Below are 16,753 nucleotides of genomic sequence, written 5' to 3'. Positions count from 1 at the left end.
CCAACTGTATAGCGTAAAAGAGGCAAATTTACACTGTTTTGAACAGGCACAACATGGTACAATGTCAAGAGATTAGGGCTGTCAAAAGATTAATCGCGATTAATCGCATCCAAAATAAAAGTTTGTGTTTACATAATATATGTGTGTGTACTGTGTATAATTATTTTGTATATATCAATACACACACATGCTTGTATATATTTAAGAAAAATTTGTAATTTATATATAAAAATATCTGAATCTGATCTGAAACGCAAGTATCAAACGCAAAACGCAAGTAACTTTGTGGGCGGATCTCGAGTGCTGTTGCTATTATGCCGGCGGGATAAATGACTCTTGCGCAAATCTAAAATGGGTTGGTCTGAAGTAGCTACATTACTCATAGGTGTGGTTAGGGCGTAACGTGAAATAAACCAATCAGAGCGTCATCTCACATTCCCTTTAAAAGCAGGCGCACTTGTTCCATGGCGGATTGCTATTATAATGGCGTCGGTGTACAAAGTCAATTGCGCTGGGTGCAAGATAGGGCCCTTGATCTCAAAGTACAACAGAAAATGGTCCTACCAAGAAGTCACAGTCTGAAACAAAAAAAATATATAAAATCTGTAAAGTAATAAGCAGACTCAACTGATTTTTATGCTATTAAAGTAAAATTGCAAATCCACTATTGTAAAGGTCAGGATTTAAACTGTGAATGAAACATTTATTATTTTTGAGAAATTTATATCTAGAGTCTGAATTGAAACTAATAAAAAGTTTTTGCAAAACTCTAGACAATAAATCTTTTACTTGCTTAAAAAAATCCATTAGAATAGCTGTAGTGCAATTATAACATATAGGGGAATGCAAAGGCCTAATTAACATCAAGCTGGCCTTTGGAGAAGAGATCAAGCAGACCTCATTAACCTTAACTATATAATAAAACACAACCAAATACAGAATAGCCACTGCTTCCAGTTTTAATATATATTAGAAAGCAGAAGCTAGTGTCTGCCCACAACAGAAACATACAAATGTTAGTCTATGCTGAGTTATGACATCAAGACTGATTGCACATAATGACAGCTGGAAATGTATCTGCTGCAGATTTTATTATTTTTATTAGCTTTTTGTTTTCAAAGTGTATTACTGTACTGTTTCCCATTCATTTTTATAAAAACTATTTTGTGTTGAAATCCACTTCATTTTAGATGCTGGCAATGCATAATGAATTTTTTTGCTTTACAGAAATTAGACTTATTATTTTATATATTTAGAAGAGATATAGAATCCCCCTTATATAATTATATTACAATTAGAAGGGCCACACTTCTCATTGTAATGACTGAGACAAATCAGACACAATTATTTGTTATATTTAACAAATAATCTTTAAAACTCACTCTGGGATCTATGGTCCCATCCCCCCAACTAGGGCAAAAAGGGTCTTGGTTACCATGACTACGATCAGATAATTTGGTTTTATTGCTGTTAAAAATGTGGTCACGTGGAAAAAGCAGAGGCCATAGGAAAGACCAACAGCCCTAAAACACACTTTACAAGATTCATGGATGAACTGATCTGTAAATGAACATAAACCCCAGGACACTGTGTGAATGATTTACTGTCTTGTGTAGTGTCTTTTGATACTATTATGTCTTTGATACTATGTATTTTATGATAGAACCAATGGTCAATGTAACCCCACCTGTATCGTGTCTCCTATCTAATTAATCCTCATTTAATGACTCACACTTTAGTGTACATCACCTTTTCATAGAATGCAGTGTGTGTTTGTTATATCTATCGGAGTACAAATGGACACAAACAGCAAGGCCTATGTCTAACCACACTTGAGACAGAGCCATAAATCCTCCCAACAGCGGAATTTCCCGCTTGGAAATTCCCCCTTTCTTATTGGTCGAGCCTACCCTGAGAGGTGGGACCTTTCTCAGACTTTAAATGGCCTCTACACAAGCCCTTCCCTCTCTTGGCCTTCTCGGTACTTTCGCATAGCTGTCCTGTGTGGCCACACTAGGCCCCAGCTATGTGCTCAGAACCAGAACAGAATTCACCAATTCTTCAGTCAACGCCGAAAAATTCGATTGAGACTCATGGGACCATCAAAATCCTTCTTCAGGAACTTCACGATATGTTTCACTGCAAAGGCCATGCAAGTATACATTTAATGAGGTGCTCTGAAAATGATAAGCTGATGGTTCTTTTCAAAGTTAAATGGATCTTAGTTCCATTTCCTGCTTCCGGTTTCATTCTGTCACTCACCATTTTACCTATGCATGTATGTATGTGTGTTTAGTTTAGTTATGTTTGTGATTTAGTTAATAAAACTTGAGCACAATACAGTACGTACTTGGTTCTGATTCTCTCCTTGCAACAAAGTTTATTTTACGATTTAGATTTTGACTACAGGCTCTTAGTAGTACTGTACAGTAGGGCTGGGTAAAAAATATCGAATTCTCGATTTTAATCGATTCTCATTTTTACGAAACAATATCGATTCTTAAATCCCAAGAATCGATTAGTCATCCTGTTTTCAGTTGATGAATGAATGGAACATTGTTGCGCGCATCCCATCCAATAAATCGCAATAATCTTTGTGCTTTGTTATTATTGATATGAAACAAAGTCTCAGATTTCAAATTACGTCCATTTTCTTACAAAATTCAAAAACATAATTGCCGTTTTGGCGCTGTGGCGTGAGATCGCTCTGGCGCAGCTCAGCTTAAGAGAAGCAACAGCGCGGAGCGCACATGACCTTCTCATCCGCCTTAATAATACCAGTTACAGCGCGAAATAAACATGAATGAGCATCTGAAAGTGTGTTAAAAGACAGAGTACAACTTATCGAAGTCCGTATCATGTCACATGGAATTGCTCAATCAATGTTTCAACCGTGGAAAGACGTTAGTAAACAATGTCATGTAACGTCACATTTACCTCAGAAAAAACATATCCAGTGACCATAAACTCATTAGTCAGCTAGAAAAATTAACTCTAGAGAGGAGTATTTTTTTTAAATATATGCACCATATTACATAATAATTATAATTTTTAATGTTCTTCAATATTTAATGCATGTTTGAACAAATCTGGAAAGTTTTTTATGACAGCCACCATTAAATTTTTTATATAATTTCATATAACTTTATTATTATAAAAATAAATTATTTTAGTATTATTTTTTTGTAAATTATTTAGTATTATAAAGTATTTTAAGTGTTTGTATACAAATCAGTTAATTTTTACCTTCAATATTATAGTAGGCTAATGAAGCCTATAGGCTACAACTGACTCCCATAGTTTACAATAATAGTTAAGAGATTTGTTTTCCTTGAGAAAATTTGCAATGTATTGTACCTGATATCCAAAATAATCAATATTGAATCGAATCGAATCGTAATCGAAATTGAATCGCATTGCAAGCTTGTGAATCGGAATCGAAATCGAAATCGAATCGAATTGTGAAATTTGTGTCAATACCCAGCCTACTTAGTACAGTAAGAAAGACATTTCCCTCACCCGGAAATGAACATTTCTTGAATTAATAAACAATTAACACTAAGTGTTCATGGGACGAACAGGTGGATTAATTAATTTTACTACATTAAGTTAATTCTATTAACTGATCCAAATATTCATAATCAATTATAACAAGTTATGATTGATTATTAATATTTCTTTAGAGCTAATTTGCTACATCATAAAAATAGTAAGGTAATGGTCCAAAAATGTAGCTTCATTTTGTTTATGAAAAATAATTTTCTTTCTCTCTTTTTTGTTTTATTTTGGAGTGAAACATGACAGACATTTTTTTGTGAGGTTCACTCAGGAATCTTTTCCTTTAATTTCTGTCAAGGTTAGTGTTCATTTGTCTGCCATTTGTGGCACGACTCTTCAATAACAGTTCACAATATTGAACAGAAAGCCATTGTGATTGAAGTCTATGATGAACTACACCTCCACCTACAGTACTTGCTGAGTTCTCTCTCTTTCGTTCACCCCATCCTACCCCCTGTAAACTTTGCCCCTCTCTGAGAAAATACAAAAGCCTTCCTTTACCTGATGGAATCGCATCATGGAAACCTGGCCCCAGAAATGTCATTAAATGCCAGTCTTTGGTCTTGTTTCTTTCTTTATTTTTTTGCACTGAATATTTTCAAATGCTCTCTACCATGGGAACAACTGAAAAGCTTTTCACCAGGATTAGACTGTCGAATCTTAACCCAAATAGTGTGATGCATTAAAATTCATTTTTGGATATTAAATTCTATGTGACTCTGCTGAGGGCCTATTTTAACTGATGATCTCTCTCCCTCTGTGTAGGCAGATGTAAAAGTCAGGACTGTTTTTTAAAGGTAAGTGCCATTAGACTCTCTACAGATGCTGTCTTTTCTGTTATTATCGTATTATCAACCATCAAAAGCCCACTCTATTCTATAACCATTCAAGCCCAATTAATAATTTCTCTGCAGTACAGTTCTACAATAATAAGCCATTTAGCTTTTTGTCCATTAAAGTCAAACAAAAATGGTATTAGCAGTCCTGTTTTTCCTTTTAAAAAACATGTACTGATAAATCAAGCAGAATAAGACAAGGAACATGGTAAATTGAAAGTAAATGTGGTCAGTATTGATTTCATGTTGACTTCAAAACTAATATTCACTGATTTAAAGTAAAATAGGATGAAAGTGTAAAAATCTTGGGCTTATGCAAAGATATTAAGTATATTATTTGAGTGTGTGGGTAGGTGAGTTATGTAGAAAGCATACTGATGTATATATTGTGCATGTGCTAAATTGGGCTCACAAAAGGGGGGAAGGCAAACTTTGCTGTGTTCATTCCACGGTCTATTCATTCTCTGTCAAATTCATACCAGCTAGTTTGAGCGAAATCTAAATGTGGCTATTGCGCTCAGGCCGCCTGCAGCACATTTCTTGCACTCCCACACAGCAGTGTGGCATTAAATGTGGCAGTCAGGCAATACTGAGGGTGTGCTGACGGTCGGGGGCATCAGTGCCATTAAATCGCATGTCTGGTACCTGGAGGCAAGCAGGCGCCTGGCCATGTGGTTTATTCACGTCCACCGCCACGAGCTGCCATCCTCCAGACGCGTCCTCGTGAAACATCTGCCACCAGGAGGAGAGATGGAGAGAGAGGGAAAGAATGAAGAAGAAAGGGAGGGCCAATTGTTAACAAGTGTGAATGACTGGCGGTTTGTCAGTTAACATGCAAAGTTAAATAAATAAAAAATAATTTTAAATGCCATGAAAATGCATTTTTGATAACACAAATGTAGCAAATAAATTGGGGGGGAAATCAGCAAAAAAGTTGGCTACAAAGACAATTGGCAATCTCAAAAACAATTGGCAATTATATTATAATTCTTCACCAACATCATAACCATTCTATAAACACAGGCAAGGTCACAAGAAATTGACTTCATGATCCAGCGAGCATCTATTCACATTTTAGAATCTAAATGCACCATGACTTCACTATGACAGATACGAGGAGACAGCGGCGGAGACAGCAAGGACTAGAGTAGGGAGGCGATGCTACAGCAGGCACCTTGAATCTGGCAAACACCAGAGGCTACTCATATCCATATGTACACAGCCCAGAACTATCAGACGGCTCTGTACTTGAAGCCTTTTTATCATCTGCCTAGTGAAAATCTAAATAAAATGGATTGTTTAGAAAACGAATAGCCCACCACTGTTCAACAAACCACATCATTTGATGATATTAATTTCCATAACACAAAAGGTGTGGGATTAGATGCTCGTCTATGTGCCACATTAAATGTTGCCGTACATTTTACAAATATATATTGAGCTTCAGACACTTTGTGCCCCCTCCAACTGTTTGCATTCCCATCCTAAGCACAAAAGTGAAAATCTGCCTATGGCTGTTCCTAATGTGCACTGCTGCTGTTCCACTTATGTCTCTCTTTTATCAGTTCAGAAGAATAGATAACCAATTAAACCCACGAGAAATGACAGTCATTAAGCTCACAATGCCCCTTCAGCTCTGACAGATTAAAAAGGTTACTACATAAATAGATATTTAAAAAGTTTCCCCTCACAGTCTTGTAATTATAACTTTGCAATTCATGTGGTAATCTTCTTAAGGGACCTTATTGAATTATATTACTTTTTATAAGACAGTCACAAAAGGGATGGTGCAAATCTTGCCAAAAGAGTATCATCAGGCCCCAGGAGAACCGTATTCTTTTTTTATTTCTTTCAGATTAAAGGCATCATTCCGAGTCGTATTGTCTAACACTCAATAAACCAAGGTTTTGTGTACCCTAAGAGATTTTTCTTCAATAAGACATTTCAGCGTAATTAAAATTAAGACACAGAAAGGCTATTTGTTTTCAAGGTCACAACAGTTAAATTTGTTAACTCAGGGTCATTTTTTAATTCTGATTAGTCAGGGGTTAGTGTTTTCACACTTAACATTTAAAAACCCTAGGTTATCATTCTAATTTGCATATTTATGCTTTAATAAACGCATGTGCAAAATTGTATACAAACGTTACAATCACAGTACCAATGTAAATAAATTGATTGTATGAATCTGCTTTCTTATTACAAATGGATAAAAAAGACAACATGAATTAAAGGTTGTATCAGTGATTTCAGGCCCCCAAAAAAATGATCACATTCATCTAATCTTTCCTAACGATCCGCTAGCTGCCCGCCCCATAAGCATGCCGTCAAAAAAACGCGTCTCTGTAGGCAGTCTAGGCTCTGAGATCTGCACACAAAAACAATTGGTTTCACCAACCACTCAAAACCAAAACAAATAGTATTCCAACCAATCACCGACAGGGGGAGGGTGTTGTGAGGTTTTGTGCTCGTGCACGGCTGCACGCGAAGTCGGAGCTGAAGAAGAAGCTGGCTCAAAACCTCACAACACCCTCCTCCTGTCAGTGATTGGTTGGAACACTATTTGTTTTGGTTTTGAGTGGTTGGTGAAACCAATTGTTTTTGTGTGATCTCAGATCTCAGAGCCTAGGCTGCCTACAGAGACGCGTTTTTTTGACGGCATGCTTATGGGGCGGGCAGCTAGCAGATCGTGAGGAAAGATTAGATGAATGTGATAAAAAAAAAATTGGGCCTGAAATCACTGATACAACATTTAACTTTCAAAACAGTATCAGTAAGCTGATGTTTCTTGCCCAATATTTCATGACAGGAAATAGCCAACCAAGATTCTCACACATAAGCTATTTCTACCTGTGAAGCTTTAGACACCCAAAATAGCCTTACCTAGACCAAGAGCAAAAGACTACATTATACTGTTTTCACTGCAGACATTAAAGATAAGGAATCGATTCAAAGTTTCGTAAATGGAAATGGACTTAGAAAACTATATTTTACTGACGACAATTCAACTTTGTGTCCCTCAGAATGAGATTTGCCTTATTGCTTTTAGAAGGCTTTACTGCAGATTGCAACAGAACTGTATTTCATTTTTAAACCTGTGGCCATTCTTTTCTCATTTCTTAATCGTTTATTTCATGGTAGTATGGTATTCTTTGGTAGAGTAGAGTCTTGTGAAATCTGTCAAGAACATGTACAGGTCACTACCATTCAAAAGTTTAGGGTCAGAAAGATTATTTTTTTCAGCATAGATGCATTTGATTTGATTAAACATTGATTAAAAAAATTGACAGTGAAGACTTTTACATACAATTTTTTTTTTTTTTTTTTTTGAAATAAATGCTGTTCTTTCGAACTTTATATTCATCAAATAGTCCTAAAATAAAATTTGATCATGGTTTCCACAAAAGTATTAAGCAGCAAAACATTTTCACAATATTGCTGTTTTTACTTGAGACTTTTTTCAAAAAACAAGCTGACCCCAACTTTTGAACAGTAGTGTATATAAAGCTTCTATTTAAAAAAAATATATATATATAAAATATAATAAAAATATATATTTAAATGAAATTATAAAAGTATTTATACATCATAACATTATTTATATTCTGAAAAAAACAAACCCAAATCCAGAAAAGTTGGGACATTTTGTAAAATGCAATAAATCAAGAGTCTTTGATTTGTTAATTCTTTTTAACCTTCATTTAACTGACAAAAGTACAAAGAAAAGATTTTCAACCTTTTTTCACTGACCAACTATTGTGTATTTTGTAAAAAAAAAAAAAAAAAAAAAAACGAATTTCGATTTTGTTGTCAAACAATTCAAAAATCACATTTCTAAATGCAAGATTGCAAAAAAAAAAAAATTGGTCTTTCACCTTCTACCATACATAATATTGTGAAAATTCAGGGAATCTCAGCACATGTAAGGCAAGGCAGGAAACCTCTGTTGAATGTGCGTGACCTTTGAGCCCTCTGAAAGCCCACCGTCATGCTACTCTTAAATACAGCCATATGGGCTCAGTTTCTTTGGAAAAGAACTTACTGCATAAAGAAATGCCACAAGAAATAGCCACTTGTCTGTTACACAGGTATAAAAGCAAACATCTGCCATGGTATGGGGTGCATCAGGATTCAATTGCATGTGTGTGAAGGTACCACTGATGTGGAGGCATATATTGGTATTGTACAGAGACATTTAATGCCATCAAGATGACATCTTTCCTGGGGAGCGAGGCAATGGCCAGGCCTCATTTTGCACATGCTAAAACAGAGTGGTTTCTAGACACTGTACATCATAGCTGTACATCATAGAAGGGATGTGCTTGTCTTTCTCTTATTGAAAATGTATGGCACATCATGAAAAGGAGAATCAGACAACGATGATCACAGACTGTTGAGCAGCTTGTATCAGGCAAGATTGGACAAAAATTCCACAATTAGAATCCTAAATTCCCAAACATTTAAAAAGTGTAATTAAAAGGAAAAGTGATGTGACACAGTGGTAAACATGCCTCTGTTCCAACATTTTTGGAGTGTGTTGCAGTCATCAAAGTCAAAATTTGTTTATATTTACACTTGGTCAGTGAAAACCAGTGAAAATCTTTTCTTTGTACTTTTGTCAGTTATATAAAGGTTCAAGAGAATTAACAAATCACAGATTCTTGATTTTATTGGATATTACAAAATGTCCCAACTTTTATGGATTTAGGGTTGTATAAGACATGACCATTCTCATTCATGTATTCCAGTAACAATAATAAGATTTGTTTTGGATTATAGTAATGAGAATTTGGTTTTCTTCATGATTTGTTATTTTTGTTCGGTTTCATTTTGAGATGTCATATGCATCAGACATTTCTTCATGAGATTTACCCCACTAAAGCAGTGCTGGAATAAATGTTGTGTGCTATAGCCGTTATTTTAGAGTGCACTTCTACAACCATAAGACTTGAATAACGGTGGTCAGGTCACTCCTGTGCTGCCAAAAAAAAGCTGCCAGCTCCACTCATGCCAACCTCCAAGGCTTTGCTCCAGGACTGGCTCTGGCATTGTGACTGGCGCAGTCAGGGATACACTATGCCTCAGTTCACACAATTACACACACAACTTTTCACACCACGCCCCCGCTCCAGATTTTCTGTGCATTTGCACCATTAGCTTGGTTAGTGTGAATTTCTCACTAAACATTAGGTAGGTGATGGTTGTATAAAATCAACAGGACAGGTTTCCCCACAGGAGAGCTTTGCAGGCAGGAAAGCAAGAGCATTTAGGGTTAATTGATCATCTCAATCAGTCACATCAAATCCAAGCTGAATGACACATTTTCTGTCTTTTCCTTTCTTTTGGCCTGTTGCGCATTCAGCCACGTTCCTCTATGACTCACCCTTGAGTCTGCCAGCCGCCCAATCAGATCTCTCTGTGCCGTTCGGGGCCCCCACCTGACAAGCAGCCAAATTTATTTAAAAAACAGCTTGCTGTTGGGTGTATCCTGCCTGCTGAACGCCAGGGAAGCCAGACTCACAGCCTCCAGGGAATTATGGGAAGAATTCCTTCAGATGTCTGTGTTGGTGTGCATCAGTCTGTGCTTAATAATCATACATGCTGATTTTGATATTTTTGCTTTGGTTGGTTTAATTACATCTGCCCATATATATTTTGAAAAGAGGGATGATCAAAGAGATTAACAAATGTGGAAAATGAATCTCACACACCAAAGCTTGCTTGCTTTCTGTGCAGATGTGCGTAAGTGTGTTTGCATTTACCTGTGTAGTAGCTGTTGACGTGGTGCTGCTCCGGGATCCCCACATTTGCTGAAACTGCACTCTGATCTCAGCAAAAGTCTCTATAATCACAGCGATGAACACATTCTGGGAAAACAAGCAAACAAAATTAATGAATGTCCATAATTGATAAGATAAATTTTATAGAAATTATAAATTAAATGATGCAGAAAATTCAGCAATGCCATCACAGAAATAAATTACATTTTAAAATATATCAAAGTAGAAAAGTTATTTTAATATTATAATAATATTTATTATATTATTACTGTTTTTACTGTATTTCTGATCAATTAAATGCATTAGAGACAGCATAACAGAGATCCCGAATAACCCTGACTTTTCTATGACTAGAAATGAAGGAGGACCCATGTGCCGGTTATCACTATGTTTTTGCAGATCACTGGTGTGAGAAGAAAAGGCTTTTTCCACCTTGACCAGCCAGGCGAGGAAGAAGATGAGCGTGATGAAGTAGAAATATGAGCGCCAGCGTGGGAAGCTGTCGATGGCTCGATACATGATGAAGACCCATCCCTCCTGAGACGCGGCCTCATATACTGTGAAAATACTGGTGCCTGCAAGAGGAGATGACAAGAAGGGTCATGACGGGGACAAGAGAGGACAGAGGAGGGGGAGAAGCTCATGTTTGAGATGTTCCTGTGCCCCCAGAGTGGTCTGACTGGGCACTGAGACAAAAATTCAGACATAAACACAGCCTTGGCATTAGTGAACCTTGTCAGGTGCTTCCTATTACCCAGCTATGTGTTTCTGTCTCCAAACAGCTGAATGAGATGGTTATCCGCACTTCTGAAGTACTCTTTGGTTCCATGTTGTGCCGGAGTTTAAAAGTATCGGTATATCAAAGGAACTAGGCTATGAAGAACTACACACTCAAGGACGGATTGCATTCATGGCTGTTATGTGTTTTTGCTTATGATTATGTATTTTATGTCTTTTTGATCATACAAGTGTGATTTCATAAAAGATGAAAGGAAAGAGGACAAATCCTCAAGGAACTTATATGAATAGTCTTGTTATTTTCAGTATTAATTCTGTTATTTAGCCGCCCTCACACTGTTCCACACCCTGTTTTACACAAAGGGAGATGTTTAGCAGAGTAAATCATTGCCTTTTCCATACAATAAAAAAATTAATGGGGATAAACGTCATTATGGCACCATTATGGCACAAAGCATTTTTTCTGGGAATGCCAAAGCGGACAGCGCTTTCAAGGAATTACCTCCTTCACCGGAAGTACTGTAGAGTAAATGTTTCTGATCAAAGATCTATTCTTTGCCAATCAAAATTCAAAATAAAATGAAATGGTTTTGGCCTTGACAACTTTAAAAAAAATAATACAAATAACACAAGCACATAACAAAATGACTAAAACAACCTAATGGGTTTAGTTTGTTCCTAAAACCATTGGGACTGGGTCCCAATTCGCATGCTATTCATCCTAAAAAGGCTAGTATTCGTAATTAGTATTGGTGTGTCCCAAATCATAGCATGTTGAAATGAGTATTCCAAATATACCTGGATGGTCTACTATTTCCAGTTAGAATTCAAAGTGCAGATCCATGCACACTCTAACAGCTAATATTGCTCACAACCCATTGTGCGTTGGACGAGGATGCGATTAGAACTACAAACACAGACAAAAACAGCATTGTGAACTTTTATAAAGATATGTTTGGTCATTATTTTTTAAATGCATCATTATGCAAATTTCAAAGACATAAGGAGAGTCTCCGCATGAAAGACACACGAAAGACCCATTTCTCTATGATACGATAGGAAAGTAAAATAAATTAAAAGTGGAAGATTGGAAATGTGACAAGATGATTGACAAGGCAGTTTAAACGGTGACAGGATGCACGCAACTAAGCGGCAAAGCGGTCTGTAAAAGACACAATTATGACAAAGCAGTATGTCCCAAAGCTTGCCTAATCTTCTGCTCAAAACTCAAAAAGTATGTACTTTTTCTTCACAAAAACAATACATACTTTAGGGCATAGTATAAGTAGGCTAATTAGTACGCATCATGAAATTAAAAAGAAAACAGAAAACATACACCAAAAAAAAGATTCAAAATATAAATAAATACTGCAATAGTATATAAGTAATATTAAAATACATGATTATTTCATATACACGGTGTATGATGTGCTCTCTAGTTCCAAGCCCTCAATGATGTTATCTCTGCACTCACAGTGACCCATGATGCCGTGCTGCGATATGGCTGCCAAAGGCCAGCAGGAAGCATGCCACTCAGTTCTGCTTCCTGCCATTTCCCACCAGGTCCGAGGGCAGAATGGGCCAAGGACACTGGCAGGGCCCTGTAAAGGTTAGCTTCATCACCAACCATACACATATCCTTTACAGGGACCCATGTTGATGAAATACACTATTTCACTTGGCATTTTCAAAAAAACTGTGTTAAATCAATATGTAATTCGCATTAGATAAAGTACATGCTTTAGTATAAACAGTAACAGAGTCTTTCCCTGGATGAATTAGAGGGAAATGCACTTGGCAAACTAAAGACTTCCATTAAAAATCACTTAGGGATAAATCATTGTCTCCAGAGATGCCTAGCAAAGGAAACCCTTTTCACATTTCTTACTGGATGGCCTGAGAAGGGGCATCAAGACTAAAGACCAAGGGGTATCAAGACTAAAAAAAGACAATATTATTCCAAAAGCCTTGACTGTGTTCCTACAACTCTGTTATTATTAAAGTTTAAAATTAAACAAAAAAAATTGAGATTTAATTTAAATAAAACAAATACATTAAAATAATGAATACAATTATAAACTTGATCTAAAAATGTGATCTATGATAAAAATGTTTTTTTTAAAACATTGTGGTGGGGTCAGTGAAAACGTTGGCAGTCCAACTGGATCTGCAAAAAACATATTAACCCTGATATGGGACCTTTTTCCAATCATACTTTATGTTTCTGCCTCCCTGAATCTTGGAAGCCAAAATAAGCCATTGTTGTTGAGGCTGCAATCCGCACTGTGAACACGGATGAATGGACGACAGATCACTGATGCAGGAGCGGTTCTGGTTGACTTACACATGACTTATCGGTGTACTGAACTCTATAAAGAAGACTGAGAAGGGCCCTTTCGCAGATCTCAATGTTCTGTAAGTCAACAGTTCAAAGACACAACTGTTTTTCTAGGGAAAAGCCTCCCTTCATGGCTATTTGGAGATTAGTGGCACTGCTCTGTGCACCTTTCTAGTGGATTTATCTCAAATGAAAGCGATAAAAATATGGCATGCTGCTCCGTACAGATCAAGGTGCTTAAATAAACTGGTCTATTTGTGAAGCTGCCTTCACAATGCTTTGAAATATAAGCCTTGCTGAAAATATTACATTTCCAAAATGCAGAGAGAGAGAGGGCATTTATCTGTTAATGTTTGCTTGCACATAATGCATAGATCAACTCAAAACGCTTCAGCTAAAAATGCTACAATTAATCACACTTTGTCAAAAAAGACATTATTGTTCTTAATCACTGTACATAATTACAAAGGGCAGAGATGGAATAATTTTCCACAGACAATTAAAACTAGACCAATCAGGCTTATATTTCCTGGTAAAAAAAAAGGCGAGAGACAATGTTTTATTGAAGTAAAAGAAAAATAATATTCATAATATAATTAATATTTTTAGCAACAGCAGGACAAATTGACCAAGAGCAAATTGAAGACATACCAAAAAAAAGAAAAAATTATATATTTGGCAGATAGTTCTGACTGAATGAGCTGTGTTCAGAACTATTTTACATTAATGCACATTCTGTCATATTATTAAATGCTTGGTAACTATTATTAACTGATATAAATTATTACTACAGTAATATGTTAATATGTTAGTTAGGTTAGGGGTTTTATGTTTGAAAGAAGATGTGAGCTGAATTTTTGCATTGGCAAACACTACGCATATATTCTTCAGAGAACAGAGTGGATGAAAATTAACAGAGAAGAAACAAAATTACAAACATGATTTTATCATGTAAGTGCCGCAATGACTCACCAAGCTCATTGAAGCCACTATATCCGAGTTCCTGTCTGCTAAGTCCCAATTCTTCCAGATCCATACACTCAAACCCCGCTGGACACTGATAACCCTCCCCGTTTGGAGAGCAGTGTGTATCAGGAATCGCAAGGCTGTTCCATGTCACATTACTGGAAAAAAACCAGAGTGAGTTTTCAAACAATTATTATCAAATGTTATATCTTATCAAATCAACCACTATATTGTAACAGGCCATCTGGTGTTTTCACAGACTAGCAGTGTTATCCTGGTGCTCTTTGGCAACATATAAAGTTAGCATTTGGGACTGACAACCATATTTGCTAACAAGTGTGACTCTAATTGCCCTGTACACGAGGTAGGAGTTTTAAAGGAGAATAAATGCATACATTATATACACATCTGTCTTCTCCATATGTATTCATCATCAGGCCAAGCAAAAGCACTTCACCACAATGGTAACCCAGTGTAATTGAACTGGTTCTAAATACCAACATAATTGAACATTAACCACTATCAAGTTTTTTACTGTTCTCATCTTGCTCAAAAACATATAAAATAATGACATTTTCACTCTTCACATTACAGTAAGTCCCATAAAAAGCATGCTAGGAGTCAAGTTTCAGTAATGTCAACAGCAAAAATCATTTTCGAGTACTTACTACATTCAACCGACATAATTGAATCTATTATATTGCATATTTTAGAGAATTGCATTAATCAAAAGCAAAGAAATCAAGTTTAGAAGGAAAACACAATTTTGTTGTGTAAATCACACAATCTGTGTTTTCCTGTTTTTCTTTACACACACATACACACCTGCTACTTTCATTCTCTCAGATTTTCATGTTTAGATGTTGCTTAGCTTATAGACTGTATCCGCTCTATTGCATAACTAAACTGTATTTAGCACTCTAAATAAAACTTACGACCTTAATGTTCCTGAAAGATGATAAAAGATATACCTAATCTAACACACATGCATATGCAGACAGCTTTAGATTGGACCACAGGTGTTACTTCAGGAGGCACTTGATGTCTCTAATGAAAAATAATGCTTTCAAATTGCCTTGCCAGACATACTTTCAAATTGTTTATTAAAGACTCTGAAATGAGTAGGGATCATTGATTGCAGTATCACAAAGGCCAATCAGAGGCACAGCGGCGAATCAAAATAGCTTTAATTATTCAGTGATAAATAATCCGCCAAAGAGATCATCCCTTTGAAGAAACTGATAACAAACACTAGTCAAAAGACAGTGATAACATCATAAAATTATCCATTTTATCTAAGTATTGTACACTTAAATAGATATAAAATGCTAGAAAATACAGACAGAAACAGAGATTGTATCATATTGATCACCTGTCATAACTTGATGCCTGTAACTGAGAGAAATGTGTGGGACATTTTTGAAACAAGGTGATAGTTTATGATTGGCAAGGTCACAAGGCCTGTGCTCATTCATATTTTAAGCACCCAAAATATAAAACGTTGTGACATCAAATCTAAAAATATATCCCCAATAGACACAAGTCTGCAAACTCCCTAGCACATTTATCCAATTAAATCCATGTGTAATTCAGATAGCGACTAGCCAAGGACAAGTATTGTAGTTCTGCACGATGATCAACACTGAGTTTTTCTGAAATACACTTCCATGACACATAAAAATACTGCCTGTCTACATATATTACATGGCAGACACTATTTTTTAACCTATGACTAACACCTTTTGAATAATAATATGTTGAATGTCAGTGCAGTGAGATATCTCACAATATAAGAGCTCTTTTCTCTCATGCACATACAGACGGATTGAGGCCAGGCAGCCGAAAAGAGGCGAGCATGTGCATGATGCCCAGGCAACAAAGGAAACATTAATTATTGTGATTAGTGCTCAGCACACTCTTCTGTTGCTGATGGTTTAGGTTCTTTGTTTTAGTGCCGGCTCTGACACGCCACACATCTGCAACGGAATTTTAAATAGGCCTGGGTTTTAAAAGAGAACCACCTCCACAGCTCCATACACACGCTGCATTAAGACTGCGCTCAACCCTGCTTTCGTCACGCCCTCAAGTTGGGATGCGTGCGAGTGTTCCAGCAAGATTTACTGTTCATTTTTAGACCAGAATTTCTGTTGGCTTTTCAAGCGCCTCCATGTGATTAGATATGAATGAGAAATTCAGACAAACATATCATATAATGAGGCTGTTCTTACTTGAGTGTTTATGAGGCTGTGACATCACATAATGAAAATTATGATCTGTTATTAATTCCATTTACAGCTGCTAATGGGATTTGGATACCAAAGAACAGATGTGTGTGGGAGGTCTACAGCAACAGACACATACTTCTTATCTTGCTCTGATGCCAGGAAAAACTTCAGCATTATGTTAAATCCCCTTGATTCATCCCAGGGATAATAAACCACAAGGAGTATGATAAAACTCACCACACAAAGAGAAGTTCTTGATTTCTTGGGCTATTAGGTTAAATTATTTTATTGGATTTAAAGAGAACAGTTGAG

At 36.4% G+C, this 16,753-nt stretch overlaps 1 protein-coding gene across 1 annotated transcript in view; it reads right to left on the bottom strand.

Moving 5' to 3' along the window:
* Nucleotides 1-16,753, bottom strand: part of nalcn (sodium leak channel, non-selective) — a 133,248-nt gene that overhangs the window by 106,604 nt on the left and 9,891 nt on the right. The window contains exons 9-12 of the mRNA XM_084421475.1: nt 14,223-14,374; nt 10,607-10,749; nt 10,157-10,261; nt 5,040-5,126 (exon numbers count right to left, since the gene is read on the bottom strand). Coding sequence (XP_084277601.1) covers nt 5,040-5,126; nt 10,157-10,261; nt 10,607-10,749; nt 14,223-14,374 — 487 coding nt within the window. The remainder of the gene's footprint in view (nt 1-5,039; nt 5,127-10,156; nt 10,262-10,606; nt 10,750-14,222; nt 14,375-16,753) is intronic.

The sequence above is a fragment of the Rutilus rutilus genome (genome assembly GCF_951802725.1).
Source record: "Rutilus rutilus genome assembly, chromosome: 10".
In the NCBI taxonomy this organism is placed as follows: Eukaryota; Metazoa; Chordata; class Actinopteri; order Cypriniformes; family Leuciscidae; genus Rutilus; species Rutilus rutilus.
This window is presented reverse-complemented; position numbering and strand designations above follow the sequence as displayed.